Raw genomic sequence first — 20,341 nt, 5'->3', positions numbered from 1 at the left:
TTCTATCTTATTTGAGTTTCTTCTGTTAAACACAAAAGAAGATATTTTGAAGAATGTTGCCATTGCATGTATGTAGCCACTGATTTCCATGGTGTTTTTTACTATGTATGTCAGTTGCTTCCAGTTTCCCACATTTTTCAAATAACTTTTTTTTTCCTTTTGCAGAAGCAAAACAATAGTGAGTAAATCATGTTTGGGTGAAATATCTCTTTAATTCAGATCCTGTTCTTAATCCACTTGTTTTGTATTGAACCTAATTTATAGGGTGTTTACATTAATTAAATAGGGTGGTTAAATGAAAGACAAATCCAAGCGATCTACTGAGGCAATGTTGTGGTAAATGTGTGTAATGTATTTATTATACTTCAGGATTTCCAAATCTAGGGCCTTTTTAGGTATGCCTGAAGTACACATGGCTGAAATCACATACTGTCTTCCTTTAAATTTTAACCATGAATCAGAATCAAAAACCCTGGATTCATTCGTTCGTTCACAATTTTACACTTTTAACTGAATGACATTTCTAAGAAACTTCTGATTGCTCATCTAATGTCAAAATCCCATATTTATTAAGTAAATATCAGAGATACTCTGTACAAAAAATATAATATGAGATGAAAAGGGTTTTCAAGCATCAAAACAATAAAAGTGTAATACTGCTTTTAATAGTAGTGCAATTTTTATTGATCATACACTAAAATGTATCCTTTTGGGTTCATTTTTTCCTCTTTTTTTTTTATTTTTATTTATTTATTTTTTAGTGAGACCCTTTCGTCTTTGGACCATATGCAATTTTCAGTAATATTTTGGTGGAATCTAAAGCATACTTGATTCATTTTAGATTTATTTGTATACTAAAGTCACATGATGCTAGACTGCAATGGTTTCTCAATGAAGTATTGTCTGGGCTATTATGTGGATAAAGTCTTGCAAAATCTTGCTTATCCGTCCAAAGGGGCCAATCTATTATAACAGCAAAACAAGCTTCAAAATAGCAAATTGCCAATTCTCTATCCCTTGATGACAAAATGTTGTTACCTAATGTTCTACCTATGTAAAAAAAAAAAAAAAAAAAACATTATGTAATTAGGGATATTCATCACAATAATTTGAAAACACTTTTTTGTAAACGTTTTTGTATACACACCTATCATATGTACCTCTGAACCTTTTGCATATTGGATCAGATTGTTTTTACGAGGCCCAAAACAAAGCAATTACTTACTTCTCAAAATAATTAACCATATAATTGCCTCAATGATAACCAGGGTCGTCTTTTGCAAGCGTGAGTGGTTGCGAGTTGTGCAATGGAAGTGTTTGGAAGCAAAATAAAGAATGCAATGCAGTCTGTGGATCATTGGCTCACGGCTATGTTGTGAAACCAAAGCATAAAAAAGAGAGATGCCACGCACAGAGAAACACTGAGCTGATAATGCTGTGTAGAGTGGGGGAAATAAGTATTGTACACAATGTTTTTTTTCATGGGAATAATATTTGTAAAGGAGCTGTTATTGAACAAGATTTTGGTAAAAAACCAAACAATACAAAAAAAATAAAAAATTGGGAAAATTTGTTATGCGTAATAATAATGGAATGACACAAAGAGAAATTGCTATATTTTTCAGAGAATATTATTATTATTATTATTATTATGTGTTTGTTTTTTGCTGATGGCAGCTTAAATATCCTTATATGTAGAATGAAGTCGCATGCGTTGCTTATGTTTGATTTACAGACTCCAACAGAGAGTAGTTTATGAATTAATTAGATTAGTTTTCTTTACATATATTGATTTCTTTGGTTGTTACCAACATCTGGTAAAAATTTCAAGTCATCAGCACCTTTACAAATATGTTTTCTAAGAAAAATTGTCACTTATTCTTATTTCCCCCACTGTATTTGTATTATTTAAATTTCAAATCCAGCATAAATACATTCTAAACACGATGCTTATGATATCTTTAAATGTGGAAATTTCTGCTATTCAATTAGCTATTTCCTTCTTCCTTGAAGGCACACTGGCAGGACTCTTGGCATGCTTGTAAAGTTCGTTTTATCTAAGAAGGGAAATGCTGTTGCATGTTTCAGGACGTTTTGTGCATTTTTTTCCTTTTTTCTTGCCAGTATGTTTGATGAACGTGAGAAAGAAAAATGTTTCTCACCCTTTTAGACAGTCCCCGATTTAGAGTCCGCCTGCATTATATTTTAACCACTGCAAAATGAGCTCAGTTGTTCGAAAAAGGTTACTTTATTTTATATATTCTCCTCAATACTCACCACAGACAATTTTACAAGTAGCCACTTTAGCATTGTATGGCAGAAAGGCAGTGAGCCCACAATTACACCGGCTTTAAACATTTCTCTCCTGGCATTCTGTTAAACTGTAACCTAAAATTACACATTTCTTTAAATACTATCCTCCTACTTGTTTAAATGACCTATTCCAGCACTATACACAAATCTTTTATAGCTGGTCTTATATAATGTCAGCTTTACTGCAATCCAGTGCTGAAGATGTTCATTTTTCAGAAACAGAGAAACTAATTATGAGTTAAAAGTAAATACTGTGGGGTGACACAGTGGCTCAGTGATTAGCACTGTCGCCGAACAAGAAGAAAGTCCCTGGTTCGTGCCCCTGCTGTGTCAGTTGGCATTTTTGTGTGGAGTTTGCAAGTTTTCCCCGTGTTGGCATGGGTTTCCTCCAGGTGCTCCAGTTTCCCCCACAGTCCAAAAACATGCGCTATAGGTGAATTGAATTAGCTACATTGGTTGTAGTGTGTGTGAATGCAAGAGTGTTGGGTGTTTCCCAGTGCTGAATTGCAACTGGAATGGTATCCGCTGCGTAAAACATTTGCTGGATAAGTTGGCGGATAATTTAAGGGACTAGCCGAATAATAATTAATTACCTGATAATTAAAGGGACTAGCTTAAGGAAATTGAATAAAGTAAACACTGAACACTTGTAAAATGGATCTTTATTGGTTTAAGTTTTTATTGAGTTCAGATTAGGAATAAACAATAATTAAATTCTTGTGATCATTGTTGGCTTTAGTTGGGCTGTTGACAGCTGATTTCCGATTGCTGTAACTGTTTATAAAGCTCTGAGATGGCTGAAAGATTTTTGTTTGTTTAATTATTGAAGTGTTATTATTTTCTTGCGCTCATACTGATTTGGAACAATTAATGGTGAAAGAAATGGGTAGATTATCATTTTTGAGTAAACCATCCTCGTAACATTACCTTTGCCTTTTCTGACACTGTAAAACTCTTCTCATTTATTAGATTTCTGTGTACGCTAAATTTGGCCTACAATCTGACATTCCCCTCTCTCTGTCATGAGAAAGTGTATATAGAGGAAAAAATAAACACTTACATTGCTATATTTCCAACTAAGTAATAGATTGACTTTCTCAGTGTAAAAACGTGCTGGATAAGTTGGCGGTTCATTCTGCTGTGGCAACCCCAGATTAATAAAGGGACTAAGCTGAAAATAAAAAGGAATGAATGAATAATAGATTGAATTCTTGCAGCTTGTTGAACACGTTGATGGTTGATGACGAAGGATCAGCAGTGAGCGTCCAGCACATGACCATGCATTTAGACTATTAAACAGTTTCTGCAACACAAGAATAAAAACATCAAATTATCGCACTGTAAAACCCAATAAGGTAAGGCAACTCAACCCGTTTAAGGAAACCAATTGCAACAAACCATTTGAGTTCAAAAACAAATCTAAATGAGTACTGTAAACTTAATCCATTTAAGTTAAATGAGGTATTTGATTAACTTCTTACCTTCAACTCTCTTTTCAAATGAATAGATTTAACTTTCAGTAAATTTTGAGTTAACTACACTCATTACATTTGATAAAATTGACTGTTGGGTTTACAGTGAAATGTAAATGGTTTGTAGGAATCGGTTTTCTCAATCAGTCTGAGTTGCCTTAACTTATTGGGTTTTACAGTACTCAATTGGTTTCAGTTCTCTTCACTTATTGGGTTTTTCTGTGCTCAAATTGATTCGTTTACTCAAATGGATTAAGTTTACAGTACTCATTGGGATTAGTTTTCGAACTTAAATGGTTTACTGCTATCGGTTTTCTCAGATGGTTTGAGTTACCTTTACTTTTTGGGTTTTATAGTATAATAAAATAGCATGTAGTGGAATTAATATAAGCAGTGTAATTAACTTCAGTATTAGTGGCAGAGAGCGATTCTCGACAGCGATTTTCCAGCACAGAAGTGTCTAAACCAGGTACTGCATATATCCTTATCTACATTCTCTTCAACACACCTATATGGAAGTTTCAATACCTAGAAAGAGCTTGATTAGCTGGTCCACGTGTGTTTAATTAGGATTGGAACTAAGATATAGGGTTTAGACACCCCTGGTCTAGCTTTAAATGAACTCAATAGCTGCTGTGGATTTTAATAAAGAAGCAATACTTTAAACGCATATGTTGGGGAACAAAAACTATGGCATCAAAGTAAAAAGAAAAACAAAAGTTTTTACACTGTTTGACTTTGATAATATTCAGCCAAATTCTCAAGGAAAAGCAAGGAAAGAAAATAACTGTGCGCTAATGTAGAAATGGTGCAGATTACTACATATAAGTAACACTCTGCTGGCATTAGAGCTATATATGGGGAAAAACTCTTTCCAGATGCTTTTTTTCCAAAAACAGGGACAGATAATGGAAGGGGCATTTCATTGGCCGTGAAATACTGCTAAAAATATGGTAGATACCACTCTGACAATCCCATGTGAAATCTAGGAATTGCTTTTTGCAGTAAATGCCTTTGATGCATATAATTTGACACATTGTACACGGGATACCTCTTTTCTTGTGACCAGAGCAAACCACTCCCAAAGCTTGAGGTTTTCTTGGCACTGTCTGAGTCATAATAATACGTTAAAAAGCATTCCCATCAGCTAAGACTTTCAATGTCTCCTTGGACTGGCCATTTCCAGAAGCGTCTGTGGTCTGCAGAGAGGAGATGCAGGTTTTGCTCTGTCTGGTTTGTGCTTTTGACCTTTTTGGTCAGCATTATTCACTACCTTTACCGCTCGGAGATGATGGAATGGTGCATCCGACGAAACCTGCTCAGAATGACCTGTCCTTGGCAACAGTAAGTCCAAGTTACTATTATAAATATGGAAATATTGCTAAATAAATTTTTCATTTTTTTAATAATATTTACAGCATGTTTTTTTAAATATCAAAAGGATATTTATCATTATCTTTCAATTCATTTCTAGACAACACAAGTTTTAATTGTAAAAAGAGCTTTGAAATCTGGTTTGGGTAAAAAAACCCTGATTTTCAATTACAACAAATAAAAACATTCCTTGACCAACACTCAGTTAACTTGACAGTTTTTTGAAATTTAACTGCATTAAACATAAAACAATTACGTTGTCCCAAAAAACTCAAGAATTGTAATGATTCAGCTAGTTTTAAGTAGTTTAAAGCAGCTAGGTAGTTTAAAAAAGAAGCAAAATCTTTGAAGTGTCAAGTGGAGAAAGCTCTAAAATGTTGATATATTTTTTTTAAATAAATTACCCTTTAACAAAACAAATCACAGTTTCTTAACAAATTTTATCAAGCTCTAAAGTATATAGATCTATGAATTTAGTTTCTATATAGATCTATGATTTTAGTAAAAGTTATTTTAAAAGATAATTTAGGGCGATGCAGTGGTGCAATAGGTAGTGCTGTCGCCTCACAGCAAGAAGGTCGCTGGTTCGAACCTCGGCTCAGTTGGCGTTTCTGTGTGGAGTTTGCATGTTCTCCTTGTGTTCGCGTGGGTTTCTTCCGGGTGCTCCGGTTTCCCCCACAGTCCAGGCATGTGGTACAGGTGAATTGGGTAGGCTAAAGTGTCCGTAGTTTATGTGTGTGTGTGTGTGTGTGTGGATGTTTCCCAGAGATGGGTTGCGGCTGGAAGGGCATCCGTTGCGTCAAAATGCTGGATAAGTTGGTGGTTCATTCCGCTGTGACAACCCTGGATTAATAAAGAGACTAAGCCGACAAGAAAATGAATGAATTTTTTATTTTACAATAAAAAAAAAATACATTTATATATATGAATATATATTATAATATTATATATTATATATATTATATGAATATATATATATATATATATATATATATATATATATATATATATATATATATATATATACATATACAAACAAGTCCAATTACACTGATTCACATAAAGTTTAAAAACTGTTGAGGATGAAATACACAAAAATGCCAGTCTTATTTTCATTGGGGTCCTTGAAAATCCTAAAAACGAGCAAATCGAACAAGCAAATCATAAAAGGAGTGCAAACATCGTCAGCTCAGCAACTCGTCAACAAGATCTTCAATTTCAACCATAAAACAACCATTTTTTAATTTCCCTTCTAAAACACACAAATTGAATCTCTTTAAAACGCTTATAGGCAATTTATACAAAGCAACAAAGCTAGTGTACCTAAAAAGTATTTTTACCCATTTCACTCTTAAATCTTCAAGAATAATACCTGCTACTTGCTCTTGAAGAATGCAGTGTACCTCAATAACTTAAACATGATCATCAAGAAAATATTTTGCTACCATTTTCTGTAAAATCTTTAACATCATCACTAATTTCAAAAACGTTTTTTCGACTTGAATAAAAATACTTTTACTAGAATGTTTTTCATGTAAATGTGTCAGTGGAGGTACTTTCATGACAATTCTACACAACTTATTTTGGACTGCAATTTATTTTTCACTTTTTAGAACTACCTTTTGTACCAAAAGGCTGTATCAATAGTAGAAGTATGCTGCACTAATGCACTAGGCAATATTTTTTAAATATATTTAAGTTTGGGTATCTAAGAGCTCTCCCTGTCTTGCAAAAAAAATGTCATTTTAGAACAAATTTTTGAATGGACTATACCAGCTATCTTCTTACCTGTCAAATTGCTATTTAAGATGCAACCAAAATATTTAACTTCATGTTTAGGTGTAATCATTTGTTCTTCTATCTTTCCCTCTGACCCGACACATTTTCTCAGTTTCACAATAATTATATCATAATTATTGTTTACTTACATATATCAAAAACATACATTCTACTGACATAATATAATAAAAATACACAAATGCAACTTTTTTTACTTTAGATCATACACATGCAAAGTCAGGCTTTACATTTTAATTGCTATTTACTGTGTTTCTACAGAAATACTTGCAGCAATTCTATAGTTTTCAAGCAGATTCTGCAGGCCGCAAAAGAAGAAGTCGTCCCTCTTTCTCTTCTAAACTGAAGAATATGCAGGGTTTTTTTGGTTTGAACGGGACAGGAACCCTGAACGCAGACACTCTCGCTGTCATGAGGACTCCTCGATGTGGCGTCTCAGATGTGGAGGATTATAGTCACCGGCGTGGAAACAGGTGGAAGAAAAACATCATCACTTATGGGTAAACTTCATTTTTATGTTGTGTATGTGACTGCTCTGTATCTTGATGTATGGTAATTTAAGTGGTAAAATCTTAGTGTTGGCCGGTACACCAATGACTTACCAGTGAATGCAGTGGATGATCTGATCTCTTCGGCTCTGGATGTCTGGGCCAAAGCCAGTCCTCTCACATTCTTGAGGTCGTATTCCCATCAGGCGGACATCATGGTGGAGTTTGTTGGAAAAGGTAAGGTCGCATTCACTTATTGAGGTACTTCTGAAGTATGGTATTAGTTCATTGTGCTATGTCATTAATTCTGTCTGTTATTTTAAAGTTGCAATTACAAAAACACTTACATATCTGTTTGTTTCTGCCAAAAGATTAAAAAGAAATAAATACTGTGGAAATAAAAATGTATATAATCTAGTTCAAAAAAATCTGATTTCATTCAAAAACTACAGGAGGCCAAGTGTTAGGAGACTTTTAACCTATTGTCTCTGTGCCCTTCCTGACTATCTGGGAGGCTCCAAAATGGCTGATTGTATTAACACCTATGCGTTTGAATAGGTACTATTATGTTGATGAGATTAGGGCTGGGGAAGTGTCATTTACCTGGCTGACTCCGGTACTTCATTTGCATGTTTTGTTTAGATTTAACTCCACCTCTATGTAGCACTGCCTTGCTAAGATGTATTTAAATTGAGTGCAAAGATGCACTCATTTAGAGTCTTTGATGATGAACAGAAATGACGAGTTCTCATTAAATACCTGAATAGTCTTCTGGTCTATCTCTTCTTTTATTCACAACAATATGTAGCATGCAGTTACTATCTAACAATCATGGTTTTTCTCAGAAGTTATAAGCCAAGATGTAAAACTATGTTGTGAGGAAAAAATTTATAACGTTCTAAAGAAATTCTGACTTCGTATCTCAGTTTCTGAAAATGTAAAACTTCCACTGTTGAGGGAAACGTGGGCTTGTAGAAAATAGGGATGCTCTGATAAGGATTTTTGAAGCCGATACCAAGTACCGATTTTGTGTCATGGTGATCGGCCGATGCAAAGTACAGATTCTGATGCTTTATAATGCAGGTTCACTCTAAGCATGATACTTAAGGGGAGATCTCTCCTTACATCAGAGAATAAATTAAGGATGTTGCATATAATCCCTTAAACGTATCTCTTATAACCAGTTAGGTGTGGTAAGAATTAGCTTTACAGAAAAACATTTAAAACAACAAACAAATTGATAAGAAAAAATACAAACAATGAAAGTTAGAAACACTGCAAATAATAAAAGACGAATTCAACATGTCTTAATCAAGAAAAAGTTAGGAACACATATTTGATGCATAAGAAGTTCAAATGCACACATAAATCCATTACATAACCATTTACTATAAGGAAATTTACCTATGAACTACTGTTTATTGCAACAAGTATATTACAAGAAGTTATATTATTGAATGTTCATGTTATATATACACTGTAAAAAATTTGACCTTAAATTCACAGTAAATTACTGGCTAATAATTGCATTACTTTCACAGTAAATTACTGTATGTAAATTCACAGTAAATTATTGTGAGGTAGTTCACAGTAATTTACTGTGGTTTTGTCACATTAAATTATTGTGAAATTACAACCATATATTGTAACTTTACAGTAGATAATAAAGTCTGTTACTGTGATTTCACAGTATTATCTTGTAGAAATAACTATATTTTACTGTGAATTTGCAAAACGATTACTGTGATTTAGCAGTAGGTTGCAGTTTAAATACCTGATTTAACTGTAAAGTTACAATTATATCCCGGATTACTGTAATTTAACAGTTTGGTGCTGTAAAATTTCAAAGCAATTTTAGGTCACACAAAAATGAAAATTCTATATTGATTTACTCACCCTCAGGTTGTTCCAGCTCTGTTAAAAATGTTTTTTTGTTAAACACAGGAATAAAAATATCAAATAATCCTCTTTGTGTCCAAACAACCTGAGGATGCGTAAATGACGACAGAATCTTCATTTTTGGGTGATCTGAGAAGACTCTAAAATCAAAATAAAAACAAACACACATACATTTTACAGATTTATTTAACAGCTTAATGACATCTGTGTAAACATTTCAGAAAACTTTCAAAAGGTGAAGGTGAAGCCTCAAAAAATACTATAAGAACATATTAATAAAAAAATCTGACATCATATGTAGCTTACATATAAAAAGCAGTGCTTCAGAGTGCGCTCTCTCTGTCTCTCATTATATATATATATATATATATATATATATATATACACACACACATGAGAGAGAGAGACAAAACTTCTTGCTAAATTAGGCAGTCGTCTATTCAAGGTCAATCATTTTCCTGATAATTTTACACACTTGCTGGTTGATGTGTCTTCTCTGCTTCTTTGACTTCGTCTGTCTTCCATCTCCAAACTGGTGCCCAAAAAGCACCTATAAGCAAAAGGGCAGACAAACAGTTAGCTTCATACAACACTACTGGGAAACTACTGCTGCACTACAGAGCAAAATTACTGTTAGCTCAGTTTGAACATGCTGACAATACTGTAGCTCAGTCAAACTGCAATTATTTAAACAAAAACATCTGAAAAGCATTTCCATCACAAACACACAATCAAGAACAGTCCAACAACAAATAGTGGCTTTAATGACCTTGGCAGAGCATTTTAAAACAGTTGATTTGATTTACATCTTCTGTTTACAGACTATAATCTAATGCTGGGTTCACACTTATTGCAAAGTTAACACATGCATCACAGCACTTGCTCTTGAATACTAGCAGGATGTTTCTTGCATCAAGCTAATTTTTTATGATTTAAATATTAGGAAAATTTTGCAAAAAAAACTTGATTGAAGTGATACAGCACTTGTGTTGTATTCATTTCAATCAAGTTTTTTGCAAATATTCCAAATATTTTTCAACGTTTTTTGAGTTTCACTTAATTTGTGCTGCCCAGTAAAAATTTCCCACTATTTATGCATTTGCAATGACTTGCATGTAATCCACTCACCTGAATAGGTAACTTCACATATGGTATAAGAGCCCCATCCTTTTAAAGACAGCTTCCCCTCTGGTCTCCAGCACAGACAAACAATTTGTGTCTGCAACACGGCCCTTTATAACAAGGGGACAAGGGGAGTCATGACTTGTGCTCCTATACATTCCTTGTTTAACCCCCCCCCAAAACAAGCCCTCAGTTACAATATTTATTGTAGACATTACCTTAAATTCCAGAGTGCAAAAGGCAACTTCAGCATACTTCAGTTTCAGACCAGATTCAAAGTCAGTTGTGAAATCCAGGTGAGGTCCCATGACCACTCGACCCTCCAAGGAATAAGACTAAAAGGGGGAAAGAAGGACTAAATTAGAGGTGTTTGTGAATAATTAAATTTGTTTGTAGAAACAAAGTTGACATTCCATGCTCTGCCTATTAAAAACCAAGCAAACAAACACACATGCCCAGTAAAATTGCTAATAAAAATAAAAACTATAGTTTAAAAAAATCTGTCTAATATTTACTACTACTGGAGGTACTGGTGGAACTTCTGGAAGAAGAAAAAGAGTTTGTACAAGAAACTGCTCACAACAAATCTGTGAAAAACCTGACATTTAAAAAATCTAATAAAAATGAGGAAGGTTCAACATTACCTTTAATAATCAAGCGAGGGTTGATTGGTAGCATCAGTGTTTCAACATCAGTGGCTGTAAAAAAATTTGAATATAATAAGAGTAGAATAAGACTCAACCTAACACACGCACACTCTCTCTCTCTCTCTCTCTCTCTCTCTCTCTCTCTCTCTCTCTCTATATATATATATATATATATATATATATATATATATATATATATATATATATATATAGGTTTAGATTGTGATAATGAATTTAGGTTATATTTGTGTGCTCAGAATTTACTCACCTCACACTTTAGCTATTATCAGGTACACCTGAACACCAAAAAATAAAATCTACAGTTAGTGACAATATACAATTAGTTCTCATTAGTAAATGTTAGCACTGCATTAACACCAGTGAGAAATATACAATATGTACTGTGTTAGTGTTAGTTTAAAAGAATACAACTGAATTGTATTATAAGCCTCATTTAATAAAACAGTTAAGACTTGTTTCATAATGAGTTTAGTTTATTTAACTAACTTAACGTTAACGTTACAGTGAACAAAATTAACATACATGATGGTCACTAACCGTAACGTTAACTTAAGTCAGAGCTTACCTTAACTTTAGTCATTTCACCTTTACTTCAGTCTTGTACTGAAACAGAAAATGCAGTTAACAAGAAGTTAATTAAAGAAAATTCCCTTTCTTTTTTCAGGGACTAACGTTAACGTTATGCTAATACCTCAGAAAACACTACAATCACCATCTGGCGTCGTTAATTTCTTGCTTTAAAAAAGGCGCGCTTAAACCCTGTCCGTGCGAGTACTAAAGTACTCGGTAAATTCCTGTTAAATGACATGCACTATACAGAAATACACATACAACAATCATTTAACGGACAAAAGTCATATTTTAACACTTACCGAGGATGAATCCGTTGGGTGAAAAGACGACGGCGTTGTCTGTGGTGATGGCGCTTGTTTGCCGTCGAGTCAGTTCTGTTCAATGAATCGGCTCCTTTAAGTGAACAGTAAAGAGTCGAATTCGGCTCCTTTAAGTGAACAGTAAAGAGTCAAATTCGCCTGAAAACGATTCCGTTTTGTATAATATTGTAAGACGCAAACATATAATTCATTAATATTTCATCATATTGCTTGGTTCGTGTACTGCTTGTACACGAATTGCTTGTGGATCACTTCGAGCTCATGAACACGTCTGATAAAATATCTGAATCTGATTCAATGTCACACGAGTCCTGAACCGAAGCAGTGCAAGAGTAATATATTGATTGAAATATAAAGTTAATTATTTTCTTAGCCATTCAAAATATTACATATCTCTGACTTTAACAATAAGAATAAAGTTCGTTTGGAGTGTATTGAGAATTATTATTTTTTCCTCCCAGGATTCATTTCGCACCAAGCTGCATCAAGCTGTAATGGTGGATGAGAAGGCACATAATATTATAAATATTGCTTGTAATATGTAATGAAATAAAGTTTTAACACTTTTTCATGCGATAATGTAGTTCTTCAAAACTCAAATCTGTGACTGTTAGTAAAGATTGTGTGTAATTTTAAGTGTGTTTTGCCGGTAGCGGAGATCTATGACCTCCAGGCGGTAACGGCGCTCTTTACTCATGTATCCGCCGAGAGGCGCCTGTCTTCAGGCTAGACATTGGGACAATTGCCCCGTCTTCGATGGCTCTATATGCGTCCGAAAATGAAGTTTTAACTGTTTTTCATGCTAGAATGTAGTTGTTTAAAACTCTAATCTGTGGTTTATTTATATAGATAAAAAAATAATAATTTATATATATATATTTAATTCTGAGATTAGTGACCTCCAGGCGATGTCAGGTGCCCAATACTCATGAAACCGTCTAAGGCAGACATTTACCCTGACATTGAAATAATTGTTGGCTGTTTAACAGTCTTTGGTTTCATTAATTAATTACTTTTTATTCCAGTTTATTATGTTTTGGCTAAGCACAGTTGTTCATTAAATATTATTTCCTATTCTATGTTAACTGTATAAAATTAAATAAAGGTGCAGTACAATCAAAAAGATGTTGGTAACCAAATCGTTTTTGGGGCTATAACATTCTGTTATTATCTGTTAAAAGTTCATTTGTATTAATTTCTACGTTGAGTTTAAAAAAGGTTTGAATTTCTATAACTAACGTGCAAAAGATATAGCCCTTTTCACAGTAATTTGCTGTAATCATGCTACCTGCAGTAATTTCACAATAAAATTATGAATACAACATATTACTGTGAATTTTTCAGTTAAATACTGTGAAGGGATACTAATGTAATTTACTGTGAAAAATTACAGTAACTTGTTGTGAAAACCTGGAAATTTTTTACAGTGTATATATATATATATATATATATATATATATATATATATATATATATATATGTGTGTGTGTGTGTGTGTGTGTGTGTGTGTGTGTGTGTGTGTGTGTATGTATGTATTACATATATATATATAATTTATGTAATATTTACAGTTTTTAGTGAACTTGCAACATTGTCAGAAACATAAAAGTTCCTTCAGTTCCTATATGTAAAAAGGCCTAAATACATGCAAGGCCATTCAAATATATTGCTCATCTCTAACTATCACAAACACTTGCGATTTGTTCATAAGATCGGCCAGATCCGTGAGCACCAATCAAGACATTATATGTGATACAGATCTCCAGCCGAACGATTGAAGCAATCCTAGCGGAAAACTATGTTGTATATATTGCAATTCTGTCTTTCTACCCCCTTTAGAATTGCAAGTTTAAAATTGGAAATTGTAAAAATGTAAGAAAAAAACAAGATATGAACAAGAATCGCAAGCTATCAACTTGCAGAAGGGATTTTATACCTCGCTATTTTGAGCGAGCCCGTAAGCTTGCAACTGCAAGATAAAAACCTGCAATTGTGATGTGAGAATAGATTATTGATTTTTTCACAATATTATAAATAATAAAAAATAGATTTTCATTAAAATAAAAAAAGATTATTCCATAATTGTCCATACATTTGAGAAATAAGTTTTACTGTATAAGATAAATTACTGAAAAATATCAACAATATCTTACAACAATTTTGATTTAGGGGATAATTCGTATAAATGATCTCATTTGTACAATTTAGTTCAATTTGCTCATGCCCAATGCCGATTGTTTATTTTAGGGGTGTGGTTTGGTGCCACGCCTTTTTTCTAAATATTTTCATACAACTAAACTCAAATTATGTTCTCCATGTGTTCGCGTGGGTTTCCTCCGGGTGCTCCGGTTTCCCCCACAGTCCAAACACATGCATTATAGGTGAACTGAATAGGCTAAATTGGCCGTAGTGTAAGTGTGGGTATGAATGCAAGAGTGTTGGGTGTTTCCCAGTGCTGGGTTGTGGCTGGAAGGGCATCCGCTGCGTAAAACACATGCTGGATATGTTGGACGAATTAGCCACTAAACTGACAAAACGTAAAAAAGTTAGTCATAAATTTGATCACATTTGAAAAACAATTGTCAAAATATAAGATAAAGTTACAATTGAGAAGTAAACTCAAAATTACCAGATCAAGTACTGGATAAACAAAACGTCACAATTACAAGACAAATTCAAAAATAGGAGAAACATTTTTTTCTGTCGGCGACGCAGTGGCGCAGTAGGTAATGCTGGCGCCTCACAGGCTCGCTGCTTCAAACCTCGGCTCGGCTCGGCTCAGTTGGCTCCACTGTGTGGAGTTTGCATGTTCTCCCTGCGTTCGCGTGGGTTTCCTCCGGGTGCTCCGGTTTCCCCCACAGTCCAAAGACATGCGGTACAGGTGAATTTGGGTAGGCTAAATTGTCCGTAGTGTATGAGTGTGTGTGTGAATGAGTGTGTAAATGTTTCCCAGAAATGGGTTGCGGTTGGAAGGGCATCCGCTGCGTAAAAATGTGCTTGATAAGTTGGTGGTTCATTCCACTGTGGCGACCCCGGATTAATAAAGGGACTAAGCCAACACAAAAATGAATGAATTTTTTTCTGTCATCAACGTCTAGAACATGGAGACTTTTTCCCGTTTGATGGTCCTGACGGCACACTGGCCCATGCTTTCGGCCCAGGGGAAGGTATTGGTGGAGACGTTCATTTTGATGAAGCTGAAGTATGGACGGCTGGCTACAATGGTGATGCATATTTTATTTAATTGACATATTTTACAGTTGAATGTTACATTTTCTTTTACTTGACATATAAATCTGAATATCTGTTTTCTCTTTTTTTCTTCAGGATTTAACCTGTATGTTGTCGCAGCCCATGAGTTTGGTCATGCACTTGGTTTGAAACACTCGCAATTGCCGGAATCGGTTATGTATCCCACATACAAACGTAGAAAAACACACAATCTGCTCTCCAGTGAAGACATCATAAACATCAACACGCTCTACGGTAAAGCATAAACCATGTTTTACACTATGAAACCGTAACATTGTGGGAATAGAGGCCCCGTTTATTTTCCGTATTTATGTGAGAGATCACATGTCTGTGTTTTTTTCCATCCAACAGGGCCAAGAGACAAAAGGCCCTATCCTTCTTCAAGATTCAGCTGGAGCAATCCCAGCACCCCCTGGTACAGTGGTTCATATTTCCCTGTGTCGTTCAAAGACACATGTAATCCCCATCTGAAGTTTGATGCTGTAACTACTGTAGGAGATGCCATTTTCTTCTTCAGGGACAAGTGAGTTACATTACACACAGGCTGCAACTGAAAGTTGATGTTGTAATTACATTTTTAGAATCTTATAATTACAACTAACAATTTAGAGTATTTCTTACAATCATGACGGGTGTTTTATGATTATGACTTTATTTCTTGTAATTTGATATTTTACCTCTCAGTTTCAACTATTTCTCACATCCGTCTCTCTTTCTGTCAATGGAAGGGTCTTTATATCTCAAAACTGTGATAACTTTTGTTGGAATGATTAGCCAATTCTATGCGTGTTCAATAAAAAAGATCAGGAGAGGTTTTTCTGTAATGTCAAAAATCTTAGTACTTTATTGCTGTGGTTCTCAAACTTTTTTCACCAAGTACCACCTCAGAAAAAATTGTCTCTCCAAGTACCACCATAATGACTGCTATTGAAATACATAGTAGGCCTAATTAAGTGGCTGCAGCGCTACACAGTTCACAAACGTTATAAATATTTATTATTGTCAGCCACTTCAAACATAATAAATAGTTTGAACAACAACACACTTACAGTAAAAAAAACATAAATTTTAAATACGTTTAAATTAAAATGTGATTTTAAAAGCTAATTAAAAATGGCACTCTTCTTATAAAGTTAAATCAAAACTGCTGTACTTAAATGTAAAGTACTATCATAAATAATAATACTGGCCAGCCCAGGTGGGTCCCACGTGGGCCAGCCTGCATATAATACTGTAATATATAAATATATAATATAGATAAATATATATTTCTTTCTTTCTTTATTAGGTACAAGATTCCTTTATCAAGTAAACCTTACTAGTACCAAGTTGGACCCCCATTTTTCTTCGTATTGAGACTTTCTTAATTCTTCATGGCATAAATTCTACAAGTTACTGGAAATATTCCTCAGAGATTTTGGTCCATATTGGCCTGTTATCCTGCCGGAAGTAGTCGCGATTTACTTTATATGCAAGTGTATTTATTAAAGGCGTGGTCCAGAATGTAATTTTAAGGCTTGGTTCTGTTTATAATATGCAAAGCAAAGTGTGCTCATGTTTCACTTGAAGGAAATCACATTATTTTTTATATAAATCATACTTTGATTATATACAACTACTCTGCTAACATAAGAAACTTATTTCCAAGTTCCACTGAAAGGCCCGCCTTCAAGAGGCTCAGATTGGTCATCTATCGTAATGTGCTGTGATTTGCGGATTGACTCCACGTCACGCCCGTACAAGCATGCGCTTTTGTGCTGTGTAAACAGTCAGTCAACCCATGCCTGCTCTCTAAAATAAAATTTGACAAGTGTCTGTAACGAGTGAAAATAGGGTGTGGCTCCTTTAAGAGAGATCACAATTATGTATGTGTGTGTGTGTGTGAATTGTCTGTACACACGATAAGCACATGTGCGCTGGACCGATGTTTATTTTTATTTTTCTCTGATGCTCGGATTAAGTTATTTTCTAATTTTCTAATAATATACAGTGACACTGTTGACAGAAGAATAAAGCACTAGATGTGGGATGCGAGTTAGGCAAGCTCTCCCGTAATTTTTTAACTCAACGCATTCCTTGACATCTTTCACATATATTCATATGCATGCGTAAGCAATATGAATCATTCACATATCTTTTGCGAGTTCAGCCTATAGAGTAACACTGCACAGTCGCACATGCATAGAGAGACATGCACGCACTGGTGAAGTGTGTGTGTGTGTGTGTGTGTGTGTGTGTGTGTGTGTGTGTGTGTGTGTGTGTGTGTGTGTGTGTGTGTGTGTGTGTGTGTGTGTGTGTGTGTGTGTGTGTGTGTGTGTGTGTGTGTGTGTGTGTGTGTGTGTGTGTGTTTACATCGATTTGACTGATAAATATGTATTTGTAGCTAAATCGTTTGCGGTGCCAAACAGCATTTCCTGTTGTTTACATCTTTGCTTCAGCATACTGTTAACGCTAGACACTGTACATGTCATGATCAATTTTAACAAATATAAACACTTAGAGGTTGTGGCTATGAGTCCACAGCTTCTGCTTGTTGGAGCTGCTCCTTCTTTGAGGAGATTTTAACCGAATCCAGCTGTATATTCATTGTATATTATTTGTACCATTTCAGCTACATGTGGATCAAACACAATGATCAAAAGGATATAAAAGAAGGCCCCATCAGCAACTTCATGCCAAAAATTGATTGCCATATTGATGCTGCTTATTGGGTCCCACAGCGGTCAACTGCATATTTGTTTAACGGTACATTCATTATTTGGCATTAAACAGCTCTCTGTTTCCTTCAAAATGTTAAACAATTCAAACGATCTTTGCTTTCTTCAACACAGGGACCACTTTCTGGACTGTGAAAGGATCACAAGTAAAAGGCAGAGCAAAAAACATCAGCAGTCTAGGCTTTCCATCGTGGGTTCAGCAGGTCGATGCTGCCGTCCACATTCACAAAACTGTACACACCCTGTTCTTCACACAACACCAGTACTGGAGGTGAACTATAGAGATACAACAGCTACATATCACTAATATCTGCTTTAAAGGTTTAATCCACCCCAAAATTTTAATTTGCTGTTAATTTACCCAAGGCCATCCAAGATAAGACACTATTTTTCTTAAGCAGGACATCAAGTAAGATTTTTTAGCATGAACTGTGCTTCTTGGTTATCCTTTTAATGCATAAAAAGACAATGGCTACTTTGAAAGTCAAAAAATATATGTACAGGCAAAACTGAATTCATATTTGTGGCTCCTGATGAAGTGCTGATTACAGTAAACAGTTGTAAACAGTGTTCTGTTTCTTGCACAGACTGATTGTTTTGATTCATAGTCTTTATTATTTTTATCATAGGAACTACGGGTATTAATTTTGTTTTGCCTGTATATTTTTTTTGCCCCTAAAAGTGCTGACAGTCCTTGCATTTCATGAATCACCAAGGACCACAGTTGCAGCTAAATATCTTTCGTTCTACTGAAGAAAAAAGTCACCTACATCTTGGATCGCCTAAAGTGAGTACATTAGTGAATCTTTATTTGGTTATTGTGTGAGCTATCCCATTTAAAGACTTCACCACATTATAAAATGCTTTTCTCACAGGTATAATGAACACAATAAGAATATGACTGACTCAATCCCACGTAACATTTCTGATGATTTCCCAGAAATAAGTGGACCCATAAGTGCAGCAATTTATAAAGACGGTGAGTACTAGATAGATCTATAACTCATCTAACATGTATTTGCAGTTATTTTCATTACTTTCATCTATCACTTTCATTTTTCTTCCAGGCTATCTTCATTTTTTTATTGGCTCAGATGTGTACAAATATGACATAAAACAAAAGGAAATCATTGGAACTGATAAAACAACTTCCTGGCTTGGATGTTAATAGTCATTCATTAGATTATGGTTTTGTTTAAACCTGGTATTATATTGTGTTTTGGTAAACTAAATCTCAAGTAGATGAGGACACATTACTGTTAGTATCTGGTGTTTAAATCAGTCTCTTTTGTCCACTTGCCTGAAATCTTTCATTCAAATGTCTATAGGTGGGTATAAACTTTCAATCTATCATTAAACGTTTTTTCATGCAATTTACATATGAACATGAAAGAAGACAACAGAAAATTATATGAGAACAGTTAATTTCTGCTCCACAAAACTGCATTGATCCAGCCTGATTTCACAAGAAAATGTTAGTATTTCACATTTTGTCTGTTTAGTGGCTAAATCGTACAAATTTGGACAAGTTCAGTCGTATGAAAATGTACAATTTTAAAAAGGAAGCATGACACCCAACCCCGCCCCTAAACCCAACCGTCATTGGCAAGGGTGGATTTAACCAATAAGTAAGGTAAGCCGCTGCTTAGACCCCTAGGAAATCTGAGGGCCAACAAATACCTAGAAGTACCTATGATACCTATAAATTATATATACAATAGTTTTCGTCATATTTTATACAGTGAGGGTCTAAAAGATTTTAATTTGAATGTATTTGTTACGTCTGTGCAAATGTGTCGCCCACCTTCAATCATGGACCAGGGGTGCGTTTCCGAAAACCATGGTTAGCCAACTAAAGTCACAAGTTGCGTCTTTGCAAACATAGTTCGTTGATTTGGCTTTTCCAAAATCCATCACTCTAACGAACATTCGTAAGCTGCATTGCAAACTTGTACACTTGCAACTACACCTAGAGCTGTAGTTAGAAACATAGTCCCTGGCTGTTTTTTATTCCCAGTTGTCCCCCTCTTTGCCCTATTCATTTAGAACATTCAAACATTTAAACTAGGAATGATTTAAATTGCGGTCCCTTCGCAGTGTAAACAGGGCTTAATAGTTTAAATTTAAACGCCAAAAATTTAATGCCAAAGAGGCCTGAGAAATGACACATTTCAACTGTAATTATGTTGTATTTACTGTATAGCAGCATGTTGTTATTGTATTTAATGTAAGAAATGCATCTGTAAAAATTTAAATAGGCAAATGTATCTAAACTAAAATGTGACGTATTTTATTGTTTGTTTTTTTTCATCTGACAAAATGACATTAAAAATTATGACTATCATT

At 34.6% G+C, this 20,341-nt stretch overlaps 1 protein-coding gene across 1 annotated transcript; it reads left to right on the top strand.

The window, feature by feature from the left end:
• The first annotated feature begins 3,144 nt into the window (after positions 1–3,144).
• mmp20b (matrix metallopeptidase 20b (enamelysin)) lies at positions 3,145–20,339 on the top strand. The gene is made up of 10 exons (XM_009291754.5): positions 3,145–5,129; positions 7,218–7,456; positions 7,533–7,681; positions 15,125–15,250; positions 15,354–15,512; positions 15,630–15,801; positions 17,890–18,023; positions 18,110–18,266; positions 18,871–18,974; positions 19,063–20,339. The coding sequence occupies exons 1-10, from the start codon at positions 4,998–5,000 to the stop codon at positions 19,161–19,163; spliced, it is 1,473 nt and encodes a 490-aa protein (XP_009290029.1). The 5' UTR covers positions 3,145–4,997; the 3' UTR covers positions 19,164–20,339.
• The last annotated feature ends 2 nt before the right edge of the window (positions 20,340–20,341 follow it).

Source organism: Danio rerio, chromosome 15 (genome assembly GCF_049306965.1).
Source record: "Danio rerio strain Tuebingen ecotype United States chromosome 15, GRCz12tu, whole genome shotgun sequence".
Classification (NCBI taxonomy): Eukaryota; Metazoa; Chordata; class Actinopteri; order Cypriniformes; family Danionidae; genus Danio; species Danio rerio.
Note: the sequence above shows the minus strand (reverse complement) of the source record. Positions and strands in the feature narration are given on the sequence as shown.

What these genes read in the sequence shown, in the direction of transcription:
- mmp20b (XM_009291754.5), top strand. Translation starts at nt 4,998, where the DNA reads ATGCAGGTTTTGCTCTGTCTGGTTTGTGCTTTTGACCTTTTTGGTCAG. An exon ending in ACACAACACCAGTACTGGAG is followed by an intron (nt 18,267 to 18,870) that starts GTGAACTATAGA and finishes CTTTTCTCACAG; the next exon opens with GTATAATGAACACAATAAGA. An exon ending in TGCAGCAATTTATAAAGACG is followed by an intron (nt 18,975 to 19,062) that starts GTGAGTACTAGA and finishes TTTTTCTTCCAG; the next exon opens with GCTATCTTCATTTTTTTATT.